Here is a 17,359-nt window from a genome sequence, read left to right as displayed (position 1 = left end):
AAGTTGTCTCAATTACTACATACTCCCTCTTATTTTTTTCCCACATACAGTTCCCTTTTGAACACCCCCTTCTCTGCTGCTGCTCCAAGATGCAAGGCCTTTCTTCTGACCCTTCTAGTTCATAAGGAAAATATTTCCCTGTCTGTCCTTTTACCAAAAAAGAAAAAGACATCTATCTAAAGAATGGCATAATTCTTAGCCCGCCACGGAAAGTGTTATGTTAGTTGTATCTATCAAAGGGCTAACAGGTATCTCCTCTCCTTTCACTTGGCGTTGCAGAATGTTTTACCAATCACCAAAGTAACAAGTATGGGAGGAAGCACGGAGATTACTGGCCAAGCTTGTTTTCATCTTTCTTTTTGTCTTTCTTTTTCCACAAGACTTAGATATCTGTGTGCCCAGATAGGAATAAACCACAGGGTTTTCTTGTCCATTGTTGAGCTCTACCTGATGTAGACTTCACTTGTTGTCATGTGAGTCTTTTGAGATACTCATGTCTGAGGTGATACTTCCCAAGAAGAAGCATTCCTTTAAAAGGTTTAACACTCTTGAGGAAGAGGTGAAATGGATTCCCTTTTATAGATTAGTTTATATGAAAGAAATGGATGCTGGAACTATTACAACTGTGAACAAAAATAAAATATGTCACTGGAGGCTTACAGAAGATGACCGATAATATGTAAAACAGATACTCAGAACTCTAATGGAAGAGACAGTTGGGAGAGAGCTTAATGGTAGCCTATTCTAAGATCTGTTACCTAAACTACAGGTTCTGTTGAAGATAAATGAGATTTAACTACATATATGTACAGTATCTAATCCAGCAAGGTGAAATATCTGGATACACTGAACTCCAGAACTATACAAATTATACCAATGAATATTTGAAGTGCTTGGAGAACATACATTTTTATCATTAAATCATTAAAATTAAATATGTAATGAGTGTAGTGACTATCAAATTCATTTAGTTCAAGTACATAAAAAAATAAAAACTCAAAATAATGATGAAAGAAAAAAAAAAAAAGACTGTTCATTTACACAATGAAATGAATAACAGAAGCACTTATGACCACTCATTCTACCTCTTCCTTAGAAAGAAGGATGAGTGAGTAGTTTGTGGATAGATGAGTATATAAACACTCAGTTTGATTTCTTTTTGAAGGAATTTTTAGGTGCTATTTATGATTGGATGATGGGAGTAGTTGTCAGTTAATACCCAGAAACAGGAAAAGCTCTCATAATTACTAGCTTAGCAAATCCACTTTTTTATTCTAAGAGGTGAGATAGAACACTTTATCTCCTCCTTATTTCCTACCATGTATTTTTTTCCAAAAATACACTAATTGTTATTGTCCCTAGCAGGTAGAACACATCAGTTGTTTGCTACGTTACCAGCCTTGACACAATTTTCCTTTCCTAAAATAGATAGAGCATTTTATTTTTTGGCCTGGCCTACCTTCTGTGCTTTTGGCATATCAGTGTGGCGCTGAGCACGTACAGAGCGTGCAGACTTAGGTGGCTTTATTGGAGCACAGTACATCTCCAGCCTCCTCAGGTCACAACTCTGGAAGCAGCATTCATCCACTATTCCCTTGTGGTGTAAGCGTCTACTGCTGGATCCATACCCTGTAGGCTTACCTATTCAAAACACAAATGGAAAGTTTTTATGTTAGAAAGAAAATGCAAAGATCTCAGCAGCATTCATATTAAGTTGCATTATTTTAACTGAATCACCAATGACAGTTGTAGAGGCTGCCTGTGTGTATCTGTTCTAAAACAATGTCCTTAGATACAGCTTCCAAAGATATTCCTGGAAATGGCCAGCTTGGATCTTTGTCTATGGATAGCTGCTACTTAAGCATTTGAGCAAACTTACATCTTCTTAGAAGAGTATTATTAAAACATTTTCTTGAACTGTCTTGGCATTGAAAATTGAGAGGAAGGAAGCTGTAATCTGGCAGTTAGAAGCCTTGCAAAGGGAATTTACTTTTTAGCTTTTGGATGAAATCTAATTATTGAGCTGATTGAGGTAGCTGGTGTTATGCCTGTGCAGTAGGCAAGTATTATCTATTGAAAAAGGCTTCATTGAGCCACTAAATGAAGACAGAGTATGCTCCAAAGGGGAAATAAATATTATATACAACTGCATAGGGTCTAAGATCTGCAAGCTCAAAAACCAATGGGAAACAGGAAATGAGGTAACTCAGTAACTAATGATATGCAGCAAAAATAGGGTGATGGTTGATGGAACAGATACAGACAGTGTTTAATATTATATAGCTTTACACAAGATGGAAAATTGGACTGACAGAACATGATTGTTCCTGTGTTTTGTGTTTTTACAGGGCATCTGTGGGAAATACTTGTTTTGTTTTGTTTTGTTTTGTTTTGTTTTTTAATTGCATTTTTCACTCAGCTACAGTAAAGGGTGACATTTTCATTTACAGAACTGTCAAACTCTCTCTCTCTCTCTTTTTTTTTCTTTTCCCTGGGATTTCTGATTTCTTTAGTAACTAGAGATTTCACTGCCATACTATGCAAAGATTACACACCCATTATTTCCTGGACTTGTTTGAATAAAACCCAGTTGGATGTGTGGTTGTTCTATTATATGAGAAATGAATGAACAGTAAATTCACACATGCACACACACACACACACAAAAAGCATTTGCTGACTTACTACATCTATTTTTAAATTCTGGTAGAATTTGGTTTCAGACAGTAAAATTCTGAAAAGATTAAATGTTTTGTTTTGACATTTTCAGCATTAAATGTTTCCATTTAGAGATGATACACATTGGATAAAACTCCAAAATATGGAAAAAAGGAAAGAATATTGCACCAAAAGCCAAGAAAAATGAAGTAACTTGATTCAGTCAGCTCAACCATTTTCTTTTATTTTCCTTCTTTCTTTCTTTCTTTCTTTCTTTCTTTCTTTCTTTCTTTCTTTCTTTCTTTCTTTCTTTCTTTCTTTCTTTCTTTCTTTCTTTCTTTCTTTCTTTCTTTCTTTCTTTCTTTCTTTCTTTCTTTCTTTCTTTCTTTCTTTCTTTCTTTTTCTTTCCTTCTTTCCTTCTTTCTTTCCTTCTTTCTTTCCTTCTTTCCTTCTTTCCTTCTTTCTCTCTCTCTCTCTCTCTTTCTCTCTTTCTCTCTTTCTCTCTCTCCCTTCCTTCCTTCCTTCCCTCCCTTTCTCCCCTTTCACTTCTTTCTTTCTTTCTTCCCTTCATTTTTATCATTGTGACTCAAATCTATTTAAATCTATTATTTACAGGATTTGGCAAGGAATTCAGTTTTAAGAAATTACTCGAGCTAAATAAAGGAAAAGAGCAAATCAACAAAGATGGAAATTCAGTTTCTCTTTGAGAAATTTTTGCCTCTTATGCTTATACAGCAAATTCTAGATTAATATCCGTTTACCTGGTCTGCAGTTGTCAATTTGAAGACAACAACTGCATTTTGCAATTCTCTGTGATTAAAACATATGTCCACTGACAAAGAACCCTTGAGGCCTCAGTACATCCGTAAATGAAAAGACCTCTAGTGGTAAAGTATGTCTAACATTTTAGCCAGCAGTACAGTCAGCTAAGAACTAACTATCCCCATGAGCTTTGTAAACCCAGACAATAGGTTTTTAAATGTCTTTTTCCAGGGACTATAAATTAAACAAAAAGAAAAACATGCTTACTTGGTATATTGCAATCCACTGAGGACCTCTATACTGTACATTGTCTGCTAAATAATTTGTTTCATAAGACTAAAGAGAATAGCAAGCCAGGAGTAGATTACGGTAATATTTTGATTTGTGTGTGTGCGTTGTTTTCTGTGTATCACTGGAAAGATACAGAGTTGGTGGTTTCTGTTTTTGTTGTTGTTTGTTTGTTTGTTTGTTTGTTTGGGTGTCTTTTTTGTTTTGTTTTGTTTTCCAGACCATTTTCACTCACTGATTTATAAGCTACAAGTTTTTCCCTGGAAATATTTCTAAAGCCTATTAATTCTCATAGCCTAACACTTTTGAAATTCAGCAGTCGTGATAAAATCTGGAGTGTTGTTACTGTGTTGGACACCCGGAGCTCTTCAACATTTTGTCTTACTCCCATTTAAAACATCTAAGGGCAAATTCTGTTCCTGTATATGAAGGTGTAACTTCTCTTAATAGATCCAGCTGAACTGGCACGAACTGTTGATTAGTTAAGCTCACCTTTCTTTTCTCAGTCTACCAATTTGTCATAAACAAATACATCGTACAAGCAGATCAAGGGAGGTGATTGTTCCCCTCTATTCTGCCGTCATAAGGCCCCACCTGGAGTACTGCATCTTGTTCTGGGACCCCCAGAACAAAAAAGATGTAGACCTGTTAAAGTGAGTCCAGGAGAGGGTCACAAAGATGATTAGAGGGCTGGAGCACCACCACTCCTATGAAGAAAGGCTGAGAGAGCTGGGGATGTTCAGCCTGGAGAAGAGAAAGCTCTGGCCACTGCACTGTGGCCTTTCAGTACTTAAAGGGGTCTAACAGAAAGGATGGAGGGAGACTCTTCTCAGATAAATTATAGGGCAAGGGGGAATGGTCTTAAACCTTTAAAGGAGAATAGATTTGTATTAGATATTCAAAATTCTTCACTGTAGGGGTAGTGAGGCACTGGAACAGGTTGCCAAGAGAAGTTGTGGATGTCCCATCCCTGGAGGTGTTCAAGGCCAGGTCGGATGGGGCCTTGGTCAACATGATCAAGTGGGTAGCAGGCATCCCTGCCTGTGGCAGGGGGCTTGAAACTATTTGATCTTTGAGGTCCCTTCTAACCCAAGCCATTCTATGATTCTATGATTTTTCTTTTGAATGGTATTTCACATAAGCTAATAGGCATTTAGGTTTGGTTGATCCATTGACATGCTGTAATCATGTGTTTACTATTATCATCCCATGACTGATAATAGTAAAAATAAAGAGGGACAGACTATTTATTAGTTTCAACTGGCTTTCCGTGATCTTTCTACCTAGAAAACTGTCAAGCCAATAGCATATTTTAGGATTAATATTATTTTGCACTTTTAAGAATCACACAGATGTCAGATCCTCATGACATTCATAATAGATAGACAATGTTATCAGTGACAAAATTTAAAGTCAATAAGATGAAATATCTGTGCTAAGAACTTCCACAGGTTAACAACAGAACTTGATAGTAGAAGTCTTTCCTCCATGAGTAGCTAGACTCTAACTTGCAAAGTCATTTTGTAAAACAAGTGTTCTTGTTCTTTACTGAAGCCAATTATTTACTCTATAGAGCACTTACTAGGGTAATTTTTCTTAGTGGTATATTTTGGTCAGCATGTTCCTCTAGGAAGAAATATTGGCTGATAGCAGCATATTTATGGGATCCATTTGTATAAGGAAGGTTTATAATGGGAATAATGAAAGGAAATGTAAAGTTTCAAAAGTCTCAAAAATTTGTTACCTCTTTTGTTATTTAACATTGTTAACATTTAGCATTTAAATAAGCCAAAGATGAACTGGTTGGTAGAGGTGATCTTTTTTGGAAAGTCCTTCATCCTTTTTAATAATCAGTAGTTGTTCTCAATTTGTCCATGCCAAGCCTATACTTACACAACTTTACCTGTGTTTTGCCATTTAAAATTTTGCTCAATTATGTATTCTGATGCATTCTTTCCTTAATTATTTTTTTTTTACTGAAGGCATATGAAAAAAAGCAGTGATATGCAATGGGATATATAGCATTCTGTGAGTGTATCAGTATTGTTTGTATTGTGAAATCTATGACCTTCTGGTAAATATGGTCATTTTCACAGCAATACATTTGATTTGACTATACATGAAGTAGAGGAACTATGGGATGTACTGTAGCTTTAATAATATATCTCATTCATTTGTGTATCATGTCTTCCCATCCACATTTATTTGTCTTCCCAAACTTTAAAATGTCCTAAGTTTTATTCACATCTAGCTACTGACTTGTGTGATCATATGCAATTTATTTTACCCTTCAGTATCTGAATATCTGTTTATAAATTTGATAAAATACCTTGAATTGCCCATGAAGCATTACCTGCCTTATTTAGTAGTCAGTAGCAACATTCCTCCCATGTAATTGTATGTTTAAATAGTTAATGCAGATCCTGAATTTTAGAATCTTTCAGGTAAAATTTCAGCATACTTCAAAATTATTTTTACTTTAGCCAGACCAAAGACAAGTTCTTCTTTATGACAGAATGTTCATTTTATCAAGAAGGATATAATGTCCTACAGCAGTTTTAAAAACCTCTATGGAAAATGTAATGAGTTTGGAATTAAATCACTAACACATCAGTGACGTGGTCAGCAATGAAACAGCATTTATTTATAGACTGAAATATTCATGTATTGCATGGCGTACTAGCTACTCATCCTTCATTAAAAGAATAATATAAATATTGTGAAGTTAAATGATATTATTTAACTTTCCCTTTAAAAAAGTTTTCCTAAGGTTTTTGAAAGACCTACCTAATCAAATATCCTTAAATTCTGTAGGAAATAGAAACTGATATTATCTGAAGTGCTGTATAGCAGGTAAATAAAGTGAATAGAAATTAATAGGAAAAAATGATTATTTTTCAGTAATCATTATTCTGGGCTGTACTTTTCAGAAGTGTCTACTGCCTACATTAATTTAAGATCAATAAATTTGAAATTACTGCTGTCCTCTTACGTGCTGCTGTGTATATCATTACTACAGGCAAAGATGAGATCAAGAATTACAAGGAATTACTATCACTTCTGCAAGTATTATTGGTACTCTGCTCATCTTCTTCTTGAAGGACTACAGGATCAAAATGGTCCCAGCTGATCATTATCAAAGTATGTATGCAGATCTAAGAAAATGTTCAAGCTCCTGCGCAGTTAGTTGGACTAAAGCACATATTCAACATTAAGAACACGCCTGAGTGATCTCCTACACAGGGACTAATTTAACTAACAACTTAATCTGTAGACCGAAATCCATATGAATAAATAAATGGCTGTGTGTTCTGCACATTTTATATCAGTATTCTATTCCTTAATTTTTGATGATACTGCTTTAAAATACTGACTGATCCGTCTGTGTCAATATACTGGGCACCCATATAGCTCATTCTCATCCTTCTGACACAGTTTCATTGCTGCCTTCCAGCTGTTATCAAAAAGTTCCTTATATTTACTCAACCTTCAAAGTGCTGCCTGTGGACATATAACAGTCCTAGGCATTCCTTTTTGCTGATGTACACTGATTTCCTTGGAGGTTTCTTTCCTTTTTTGTCAGTTGCAGGCTCAAAAGAGGTCTCATATCATGTAGGTCAAAGTTTACTTAATAGAATTTTTGGCTCTCATTTAATCTACTGTACCAAATATGTGAATGTTTCTTTCCATGTGCTACAAGCAGATACAAAGTTTAGTCACACTGTTCTGAAGTTCACTGAAAGCAGGCCAAGTTCCAGAATTATAATAGTTAAACAGCTGGCTTCTATACTAACAGCACTTCCCTTTAAATAATGCAAAGCCAGTGGAGTAATTCAGTAGGGCTGGTTTATGCTTGATTTCTTTGTTTTCTTCCCACCCCCCAACTTCAAATATTTCATTGATGCTACCATTGCTTCTGCTAGACTGATGGCCTCAATGTTAGAAGCACTGGTGTAGGTGGACTATAAAAGTTTCAATTGTCAAACTACCTAGACATTCTTTAGAGAATTAAAATCTACTGTTGTAACACTAGCATGAGGAAATTACATGAGAAACAGCCCAGAATAAACACAAAACTAAACTATTTTTAGAGGACTCTAGAAAAAAACTGTGGTATTGTGTCCTCGAGGTTTTATGTGACTCTTTATATGTGCTGTACATAGTGTCTTTTTCAGCCCAGGAGTAGAACTCAAGAATGCTGTTTAGACTGTAATTCAGAAAAATATAATAAATCTGAAAAACAGTGAACCATATTCCTAACCTACTAATAGAGTCAACATTTGGTTATAACTGCAGCTTTTAAAGTAACATGAAAGGCTATCGACCTACTAGTGTACAGTGATCTTGTGGATTTTCTTTTTGACCAGAGAATCTCGATATGTTTCTTATAAAATATCAGGGTAATATAATTTGTACAATGTTGAAGCACTGACAGCAGTTTTGGGGTGTTTCTGTAAGTGATCCTCCAAAATGGTGTGATAACAAGCTCTTTTTCTCATTTACCACTTTGTCCAATTTGTAGCCTACAATATCTGTATGTATATAGGCATACTGAGGGGCAGTAGGTCAGCCAGAGAGAATTTGTCCATGCCTGAACAACGATGAGGCTCTCTACTGCTATATTGCAATGTAGAACTACAACATCTTGTACACTGGATCCAGGCTGGGAGCTGGTGGCTTGAAGTATTTTTGACTTCCAGGTAGTGTCGGCCTTTTGGTGGCAAATAGGGATGCTGAGTTTGCCATTCATTTTACCCAGTTTCACTATCTGAAAATTAGGGGTCTAGTTTAAGGTAGTCAACAGGCAGGTATGTCTGAGTGGCTTAGAATGTTTTGGATGCATTACTCAAAATTAATTGTCCTCTGAAAGACCCTGTGTTCTTTCTTTGACTAGATATAAAGCTACCTGATCTTCTCTTAGATTATACACATAACCTCTAGGTAACTGAAGTCAAACAAGATGATTTTTCAGTTACCTCTAGGTAACTGAAGTCAAACAAGATGATTTCCATTGCAAGTGTTTTGTCCTAAATCACAAAATATGCTGCTGGTGGAGTATGAATTCATTTCCATTTCCATTTTAGCAATTAAATATGATGACCCATATTTGTTCCAAAAAGCATTCCATCCAGTCTGCCATTTAATCATGTATCTCCATGCCTCTTTTACTATGTTTTGTACAGTAGGGCTAGTATCCTTCCCTATTGTGCATTATAAATAAATGTGTATGCAAAATATGTGTGTTGATATCACTTTTAATCTCCTCACGATCTTAGACAAATGATTTAATATTATATCAGGAATACTTCTTGAGAGTACTCTGGAATTTCGAATCAGTATTTGGAAAATTATGAGTCAATGTTCAATCAGTGGGAAATGCCTTTATTTTGATACTTCTATGAAGTATTGAAACAAACATACAAGCAAGCAAAAAACAAATTTTATGACCTGTTGTAAAGTGCCTTAACAGAAATACCTTATGATTTCAACTTTGCAAAGTAGGCAATCTGATTTTCATGTAAATAAGTTGCATGTATTTTGAAGCTACAATATTTAATATTTAGCTTCTATTTTCCTTCAATGTTTTGTCAGTGCCAAAAAAATAATTATGCTTAGACTGATTTTTGTTTGTATTCATCATAATAAGCATATATTAGCATTTATAAATGCTCAATGAATGGATGATCTAGCTCTGAAGTCTAATTTAATATGCATGAGAATAGAGGAAAAGCTTTATCAGTATGCACAAGTAAAATCTTCATGAAAGCGTATGCACTTGTTAATAGTGAGATATTGCAAGAGAGCTACTGCTTTGTAGAATGTTGGATCGCACTAATTACTGAGTCAAGAAGGCAAGAAGATCTTTACTTGCTGTTAAGGTCCTTGTCCTTTAAAATACTAGGCAAGTAAGACAGGCAAAGCATAGGCGCTCAATTAATACTCCTCTATAAGAGAAATCTATTAAGTCTTGACTTAATTACTCAAGGAGAATTTTCCCTGAGTAATTAACATTTATAAGCTGCACCTTATGAAAAACTGAAAACTCTAACATTCCAAGTGGTGAATAAAACAACTATTTCACTTTAGTAAAGTTCGTTAGCCAACAAATGTAGATTTATCCCAAAAGGTGTCTTAATTTTAAATTTGTGTGTCTTTGTTTACCAGGTAGTCTGTGACACAGTAGAAGAAGGCTGACTTTTCATTTAGAAATACTCTTTCAGAAGCATTTTTTTCTTCATTGTATATTAAATTGAAAAATAAAAATAAATAATAATAATAAAAATAAAAATCTTCTTTCCCTAAACTTATTTCCAAGGTACAGCACTTATAACAATTTACTCTCACATGCAGCTGCACCATACTTTGCCCTCTTTATGGAACTGCTGCTTTGGAGGCCATGAAGCACACTAAGCATATGATAGAGCCATTATGCTTCCTTCACACAGTAGTTCCTAAGCCAGTTGCAACGTGTGAAGAGAAAGACCTATAGTTTTTTGAGTATTGCACTGGGATATGAAATGGAAATTTTAGAGTTTAAAATTCTTTTGAGGAAAAAAAAAAAAAAAAAGAGCAGAAAGAGTGGGAAACAATATAATGTATTATTTTACACCAATTCAGTGCTCTAGAGGGTGAAAACCTTGCCAACCTAGCACAATTTACAAGCCTACGTCAGATTCCAGGGCTGGAAAGTGCCAGATGCTGCCAAAAAATATATACTTTGGCAAGGGAAATGCTTTGCTGGACAGAAATTCACTACTGCAAGAATGGGCAGGTTTATCGAGGTTTAGGACAAGATAATTAGAAACCAGTAGGTCATTGCTACATTTGGATATTTCCCACTATAGTGCATCCAGGAGGACAACAGTAATACAGTCATCCATCCATAATGAGAACACGTTCTTTTTTTTTCTTGTATATGCTCTCACAATAAATAATTACTACTTACCCTTGTGTGTGGTAGAAGGATGATCAATGACCTTCCATGCCTTTCTTATCTCATAGCCAATGTAAAATTCTGATTTATTTGGATTGTCAAATGAATAAAAATGCAAGAAGTGTAATTGGGTGAAATTCTAGCATCAATGAAGTCATTGGGAAATCTTTTAGTGCAGCCAGGATTATGAATCAGGTGCCAGAAGCTACTTATATAGAACCTGATCCAAAATCTATTAAAATCAATGAAAGACTTCCACTGCCCCTAGTGGGCTTGGCGTCAAGCTGATAATGAACAATTGTTTGCTTTGCCTTCCAATCTTACAGTTCAGTTCATCTTAGTGGCATCTGGAGATATTTGCATGGAGTGGATGTGATGTGATTCCCTGAAGGAGGTAAGAACAAAAGAATCCTGATGTACAACGTGAAACTGAATGACTGTTTCCCGGAGTTAATCCTACTGACTGCATAACAAACAATACAATGTTTTGCAGTGTGTAACCAGGATTTTATCAAGGTACTTATTCTCAGCTGTATTCTGGGAAATGAAAGCAAATAATAAATGACAAACATGGCACTCTTATTCCTGCATCAACTAGTCAGAGGGAGAAAGTTTGAATGGCTGTTGCATAATACTGAAATTAAATCTCTCTTCTCTATCTTTCACTGTATCCATGGGTGCAGCTATTGTCACACATTACAATTTCTATTTCTACTTATATGACAGTAGTCCTTCCAGGGTGTAAGCAATTAGGAGGAGGCCATTGTTATCTAATCTATTATAGAGACAGATGTTGACGTTTTTCTTTCCCTCATTAGAAACAATATGACACCAGAAAAGAGGGAGAAAGAAGACACTAGGAAGGGCATGGCTCACTTCTCACGCACACTAGGTTTGTATTTGTCTAATACAGTTAACTTCAGCAGATTTACTCCAATATGTGCTAAGTTCTGGAACTATAGGCTCTGTTTACTGAGATCTGATATCATTGTGAAGGGCTTTGTCAGCAAGAAGCATCCAACCTTGTACACTACTCTATGCAGCAATCAAGAATAAGAAATAATCAAGATTCAGCTTTGTACTTGTTCAGTAGTTTGGAAAGTATTGTCTGAGTCTTGTTTAGACTTTCAGTAATTGAACCTTTCTCTAGAAGCCAGAAGCATTAATTACTTTAAAAAAAAATAATAAGCACAGGTAAGATGACAATGTTTTTTATGAAAGTTAAGCATGTAGTTTTCTTATGGCCAACGTTGCAAATGTGAAAACTTATATCTAATGGTCTGCTGCTTTTGGGCTATTGGGATACTTTTACTCATGAAGGTTGAATCTCAAGGTTCCTGATTACTGAGAACAAATTAACCACTGCATTCTGAAGGGGAATTAAGACAGAAAGATTAGGAGTTAGATTCTTTTATCTTCACTGATGTTAAACAGTACTTTATCCTAAATAAAGAGAGCTCTTTGCACAGAAAGATACTACTTAGTTTCAGGAATATTTATGGAATCTAGCTATCAATTCTTTGCACGGGAGAAAGCTGTGACAGTGCCAGGAACTGAACCTACATCAATTTAAGCACTAGGCCAATGTCTTAACCATATACCTGTCTTCCATTAACCTTACTTTTGACTTGTTCGGTCATGTAAAAATCTAATCTTGAAAGAAAGCATTCTTTTGAGGTCATGATGCTCCTGTTAACTTGTCTAATGAGATAAAAGAAAAAGTGAAACTTTCCAGTGAAGTACATAGTCATTAGGGAGTGAGGATGAAGTCACTGGGGTGAGAGAGGGACAGTGAGTTGTATCTGGAAACAACAGCTAGCTAAATCTAGCTGAAATATACTACTATGCTTGATTCACCTTTCACTCATAATGTTTTTTTACCAGTTTTAGCTCCATTTTTTTTTTTGTTAGTGATTTAATACTGCAATAGGAGCTAGGAGGATAAGTTCCAGTGACAGGGACATAAAGAAAAAGAAGGCAGTGCTGAATAATAAATGAAACTACTCTTATTCTCCTTGACAACCAAGCACACCTTCTTATTACTGAAGACATGCAGAGAGATCATAATCAAAGTAATGCTGATATAGTGCAGGCAGAAATTGGTTCCAGGATAGCATCTTATATACCAAGACTACAGTTTCTGTAGGATCATTGAAGATAGAAGGGCTTATAGGCAGTAAAGTTTTATATGAAGCAAACAGGCAGTAATTCTATCAAGGAATCAAGTTCAGCAGAAAATAAGTGGGGTGAATAAGTATGCTTACAGTGGTAGTCTTTTTAATTTATCTTATTATTATTACTAATATGTAAGCTTAGTAGTGACTGTAAATGTTAACATTTTTAGGTGTGCTTCAGTCTACAGAATCATTCTTCCCAACGTGGCCAGTGACTTTGCATGTCATTATGTCCACTTCACATTGAGCATATTTTTGTTCAGGAGCTATGGTTTTCTTGGAAAAAAATAACATACAAAAACCCACAAAACTTGTCTTATGCTTACTTGGCCAGTGGAGGGCCTACATGGTATCACAGAAAATGAAAAAGTAGAATCAAGTGAATGTCATGAAGTATATTTCTAAAGAATCTTTTATTCCTGTATTGTTCATTAGAAATTACAGCCATTTTTAATTCTCAAGCATTTAACACCTATAGTTTAAAATGCTACTAGATCTCAAAGCATGATGGATTTTGAATAAAATTGTTGATTCTCTGGAAACAGATTTTGAGTTGTGCCTGAAAGTATTTCTTGGATATAGACATCAGTATTAAGGCCTTTTCAAATATTTTTGTTGAGTCTTTTGATATTTAATTTTGCATTTGCAAGTTATTAGCTGTATTTGAGATTAATAATCTAGTATTCAAACATGACATTAAGAGTCAAGCAGTACACCGCAAATTGGATTTTGGGCATACTCTGTTGGTACCCAAAACTTTACTTAATAAGATCATAAATATTTTCAAACACCTCTTCTTAAGTACATAATTGTAGTTAGTTCTACAATTAAACCTGATATTGATATATATATACCAAATCAAATAGCTAGAAACAATATTTCCACACCAAAAAAAATGTAATCCCTGTAATATCTTTTTTGCTTCTTCTGTCTAATTTCTTACAACTAAAGGAATGGGCTAGTGTCCAGAGGAGGTTAAGTCATTTTCAACTGTAACAGACACACAGCTAGAAAGCTTTTTTATTTTTTAATAACACATTCAAATTAATTTTATCATTAGGCACTCAAATTTCATAACAAAACAGAATAATCTCTAATATATGTTTCCTCTGACTGTGCCTCCTGAAATCGCTATTGTGTAATTGTGATAATACTTGCAATCTCCTGAACTTTTAGCATTTATACACTCAGAGTGTGGTTGCAGAGGCTGACAGCATGGTGTTTCTCTCTCTTAGTCATTTAGTATCAAAACTGCTTAGAGTTCTTTCCATTCAGAGTAATTTTTGGATAAAATACGACTGTTGCTCTCACAGAAACTTTGGTCAAAATGTATACTAAATGAAAGTTTTCTGTGGTTTGGGAAAGTTGGATTAATTTTTTCCCCTTGTTTTTCATTTTACATTCCTCTGAACTCCTTTTTCCTAGCCAGAAAAGGAGGTGCCGAAATAACCTAAAGAGGCTGTGCAGCCTGGCTGGAAGAGAGAAGAGAAGTTCAGCAAGTTTAGTGAGAGCGGCTGTTCCTGTGAGATTTCCAGCCGAAGGGCCTTAACCAGGATGACACTAATTCTGCAGATCTCATTCTCCTCATTTGTGAAACTCAGAAAAGTTTCAGGTTAGCATCCAGGATAAAATCATAATTGGAAGTAAAATGAAGTCAATTTCACAGTTACATTTGTCTAAAATGAGTCTGTTTTCTCTCCTCAGCTTCTAAATGATTGTCTAAACTGCATCTCTTGTGATTTTGCTTAATTATATGCAATCTCTCCTCATCTGTCATTTGCTTATGCTTCTCATACATTCCATCTCGTCTTCTTTGTAATATCACTTAATAACTTTTCTAATGAATTTCCTAAATTCATTCCAGCATTCTAGGTATCTTTGTTTATGCCTCTAGCAGTTAGACAGCAGGTCATTAAATAAGTTGTTATCAATTTAAACTTCATAATTGTTTTAACTTCCCATCCAGCATCATAAAACTGCTATGCATTCAACTGTGATCACTCTAAAGATTAAAACTACAAAAATAAACTACTGCATAAAGTTTTCTCTATACAACTTAAAAGCAAAATTTTTTGTAGAACAGATAAATTTAACATATATCACATTTAGAATTAGTGACAATGAAATACAGTGAACATAAGTGTCATCCTTGCTGTGCGTGTGTGTGTGTTTTTTTCTCTATTTTTCCTAATCTTAGTGATAAAAAGTATAAACCAAAAGTCTGGTGCAGGAAATAGCTGCATAGCATTGACCTGGATGAGACTGAATCTCTCTCTCTCCCTACTTGTCTGTCTTTTGTTGTGTGCATGACTCTGATCTTTTGCCAGCAGCTGCTATGCAGCTTTTGCATAGAATACCACTGGTACTACTGTGGTGTGTGTTGCCCCAGTAATGGCTTTTTGTGTTTTCAACTGTATATAAAATGAGAATATTGCATGAATTATATGCTGTGTTGACATATATATAGAATTGTTTCTATGTCATAGGAGATAGAGAGATGGAGCTGTTGTAATGGAGTAGTATCGCTAGCCAATAGATCTGATCACTGGAATTTCCTGGGTATTAATTATATTCTAGAGTGCACTGATTAGACCTCCAGAAGATTTGTGTGATTGGCACAGAAGAGATAAAATTTAACCTGGTATTGAGGGTTTACAAAAAGGCTTCCTATCCTTCAAATGCATTGTGAAAATAGTTCTTGATGTGAAGGTGTAATAAAAAATCAAACGATCCCTGACAGGGACCGTTGTTTACTTCTGTATCGTTCTCAAGGTTTTGTAGTATTTCACTTCGACTGGCTTTGGCCATGTAAACCTCTGGCCCCTAAACGTTAAGGGCCAGGAGATTTGACACCCGTTGCACCTGCAGGCCCTCGTGTGGGGCTGGAAGGCCGGAGGCTGGCAGTGGCCTTGCTGCGGGCAGCCGGGCCACGCTAGGGGGCTCCGGCGCCATTCGGTTGCTGCCACCTGCGGCTGCAAAGGGAAGGGGACAGAGAAGGGGAAAGAGAAAGGGAAGGAGAAGGAGAAAGGAAAAGGGAAGGTGAAGGCCCAGTATAAGGCTGTGCCCGAGCTGCAGATGCACTGCGGCCTTATGGGTAGTGTGAGAGTGGCCTGTTGAAACTCAGCCTCATCCTCCTCACCACAGGGGTGTTAAGAAGAGAAACACTAGGGAGATGCTGCTGAGCAAAGGGGAGTCAGGATTCATTCCCTGATCTGTTTATAGGTACAGATGGGAATGGTAAATGCCATATTCAATCCAGCTGGCAAACTGGAACATGTCTTGAACTTTTCTTGAACATGTCTTGAACACTTCCCAGAATCATGTTCACAAAGATTTCTGGAGGCTATTAAAAATCAAGTAAACTTGTCTTTGTATTGTTCAAGTGGCAGAGTTACTTTAATTCAAGTAGTGGGACCAGTACTTTTACACACTGAAGTAAACGCTTGTGCTACCACTGCACCTTACAATAGTTTTCCTGTCAGTATTTGGATCTTGTACTGCAGTCGCTCAAGTAACAGACAAGAAGTAGAAAGTGAGAAGAAAGCCAAACTGTTAGAGGAAGGCAGCCCCCTGTGATAAATCCTCCTTTTTAGATTGGATCATTCAGATCATTTTTATTTGTAAATATAGTTCTGGAATTTGAAAAATGAGTTGGTAGGGTATATTTGCAAATCAGGAAGTAAAACACTTCTCAAATATCTGTCCTGCATGCTGTCCTTTGACCTCCTTTCTACATTATTAATAGCTTCTTAATTGTCTATGCAGAAATCCCTTATTATTAATCAGGGTAGGCTTTCTTAATTTCTAGTTTAAATGAAAAATTATGGTGGAAAATCATCAAATGTACAGACAGAATCTATCAGTGTGGTATAGCTCGGTAACCTTTTATGAGCTTTTGAAATAACTGAACCATAGCCTGTGTAACTGCTTGTGTGGTAAACACTGTTGTCCATTCAAGTAATGATACCAGAAATTGTTCCCCAAACACAGAGTTATGTTGATATTTTAAAATACTGCTACTGATCTCCACAGCTTAAGCACTTAAGCTCTACCCTGCTCTTTGTCAGCTTCGTGCTTGGGAAATGTCACTGGAGTGACAGCTGGTGGAGTGAAGGCAAAGAGCAGAGAGGAAGCACTGAAAAATGCTTGGAACAAGTCTCTGTTATTGAGAGAAAAGATACTGGAAATACAGAAAGCAGTATATGGCTTAAAATCCACCCTATGGATGTGTAAAAGAAAGGACTAGATGTAATGAAACATATCTGCACAGTGTGTGGTATATTTAACAGAACTCCTTGCCATTCTTCAATTACAGCAGCAACAAGGAAGATTATCCTTTTCCCTACTCCAGGATGACGTCACTGTACTGATAAGTAGGACTTAGGAGAGGTTTATGTTCTTAGCACTAGAATTAAAAAATATAATGCTCCTTTTAATGTCATAATTTCTAGATCTACCAACTTTCAATGTTTTATCTTGCGAGATCATTAGGAAATTCAGAAATCATTTCCCTTTGGTTTGAGAGAAGCAGAGAGGGGTGATC

The 17,359-nt window shown here is 35.9% G+C and overlaps 1 protein-coding gene across 1 annotated transcript in view; it reads right to left on the bottom strand.

The window, feature by feature from the left end:
* IGF1 (insulin like growth factor 1) overlaps window positions 1-17,359 on the bottom strand; it is a 58,581-nt gene that overhangs the window by 16,750 nt on the left and 24,472 nt on the right. Inside the window, exon 3 of the mRNA XM_005022553.6 lies at window positions 1,460-1,641. Within this exon, the coding sequence (XP_005022610.1) occupies window positions 1,460-1,641 (182 nt within the window). The remainder of the gene's footprint in view (window positions 1-1,459; window positions 1,642-17,359) is intronic.

This window comes from Anas platyrhynchos, chromosome 1, assembly GCF_047663525.1.
Source record: "Anas platyrhynchos isolate ZD024472 breed Pekin duck chromosome 1, IASCAAS_PekinDuck_T2T, whole genome shotgun sequence".
Lineage (NCBI taxonomy): Eukaryota > Metazoa > Chordata > Aves > Anseriformes > Anatidae > Anas > Anas platyrhynchos.
This window is presented reverse-complemented; position numbering and strand designations above follow the sequence as displayed.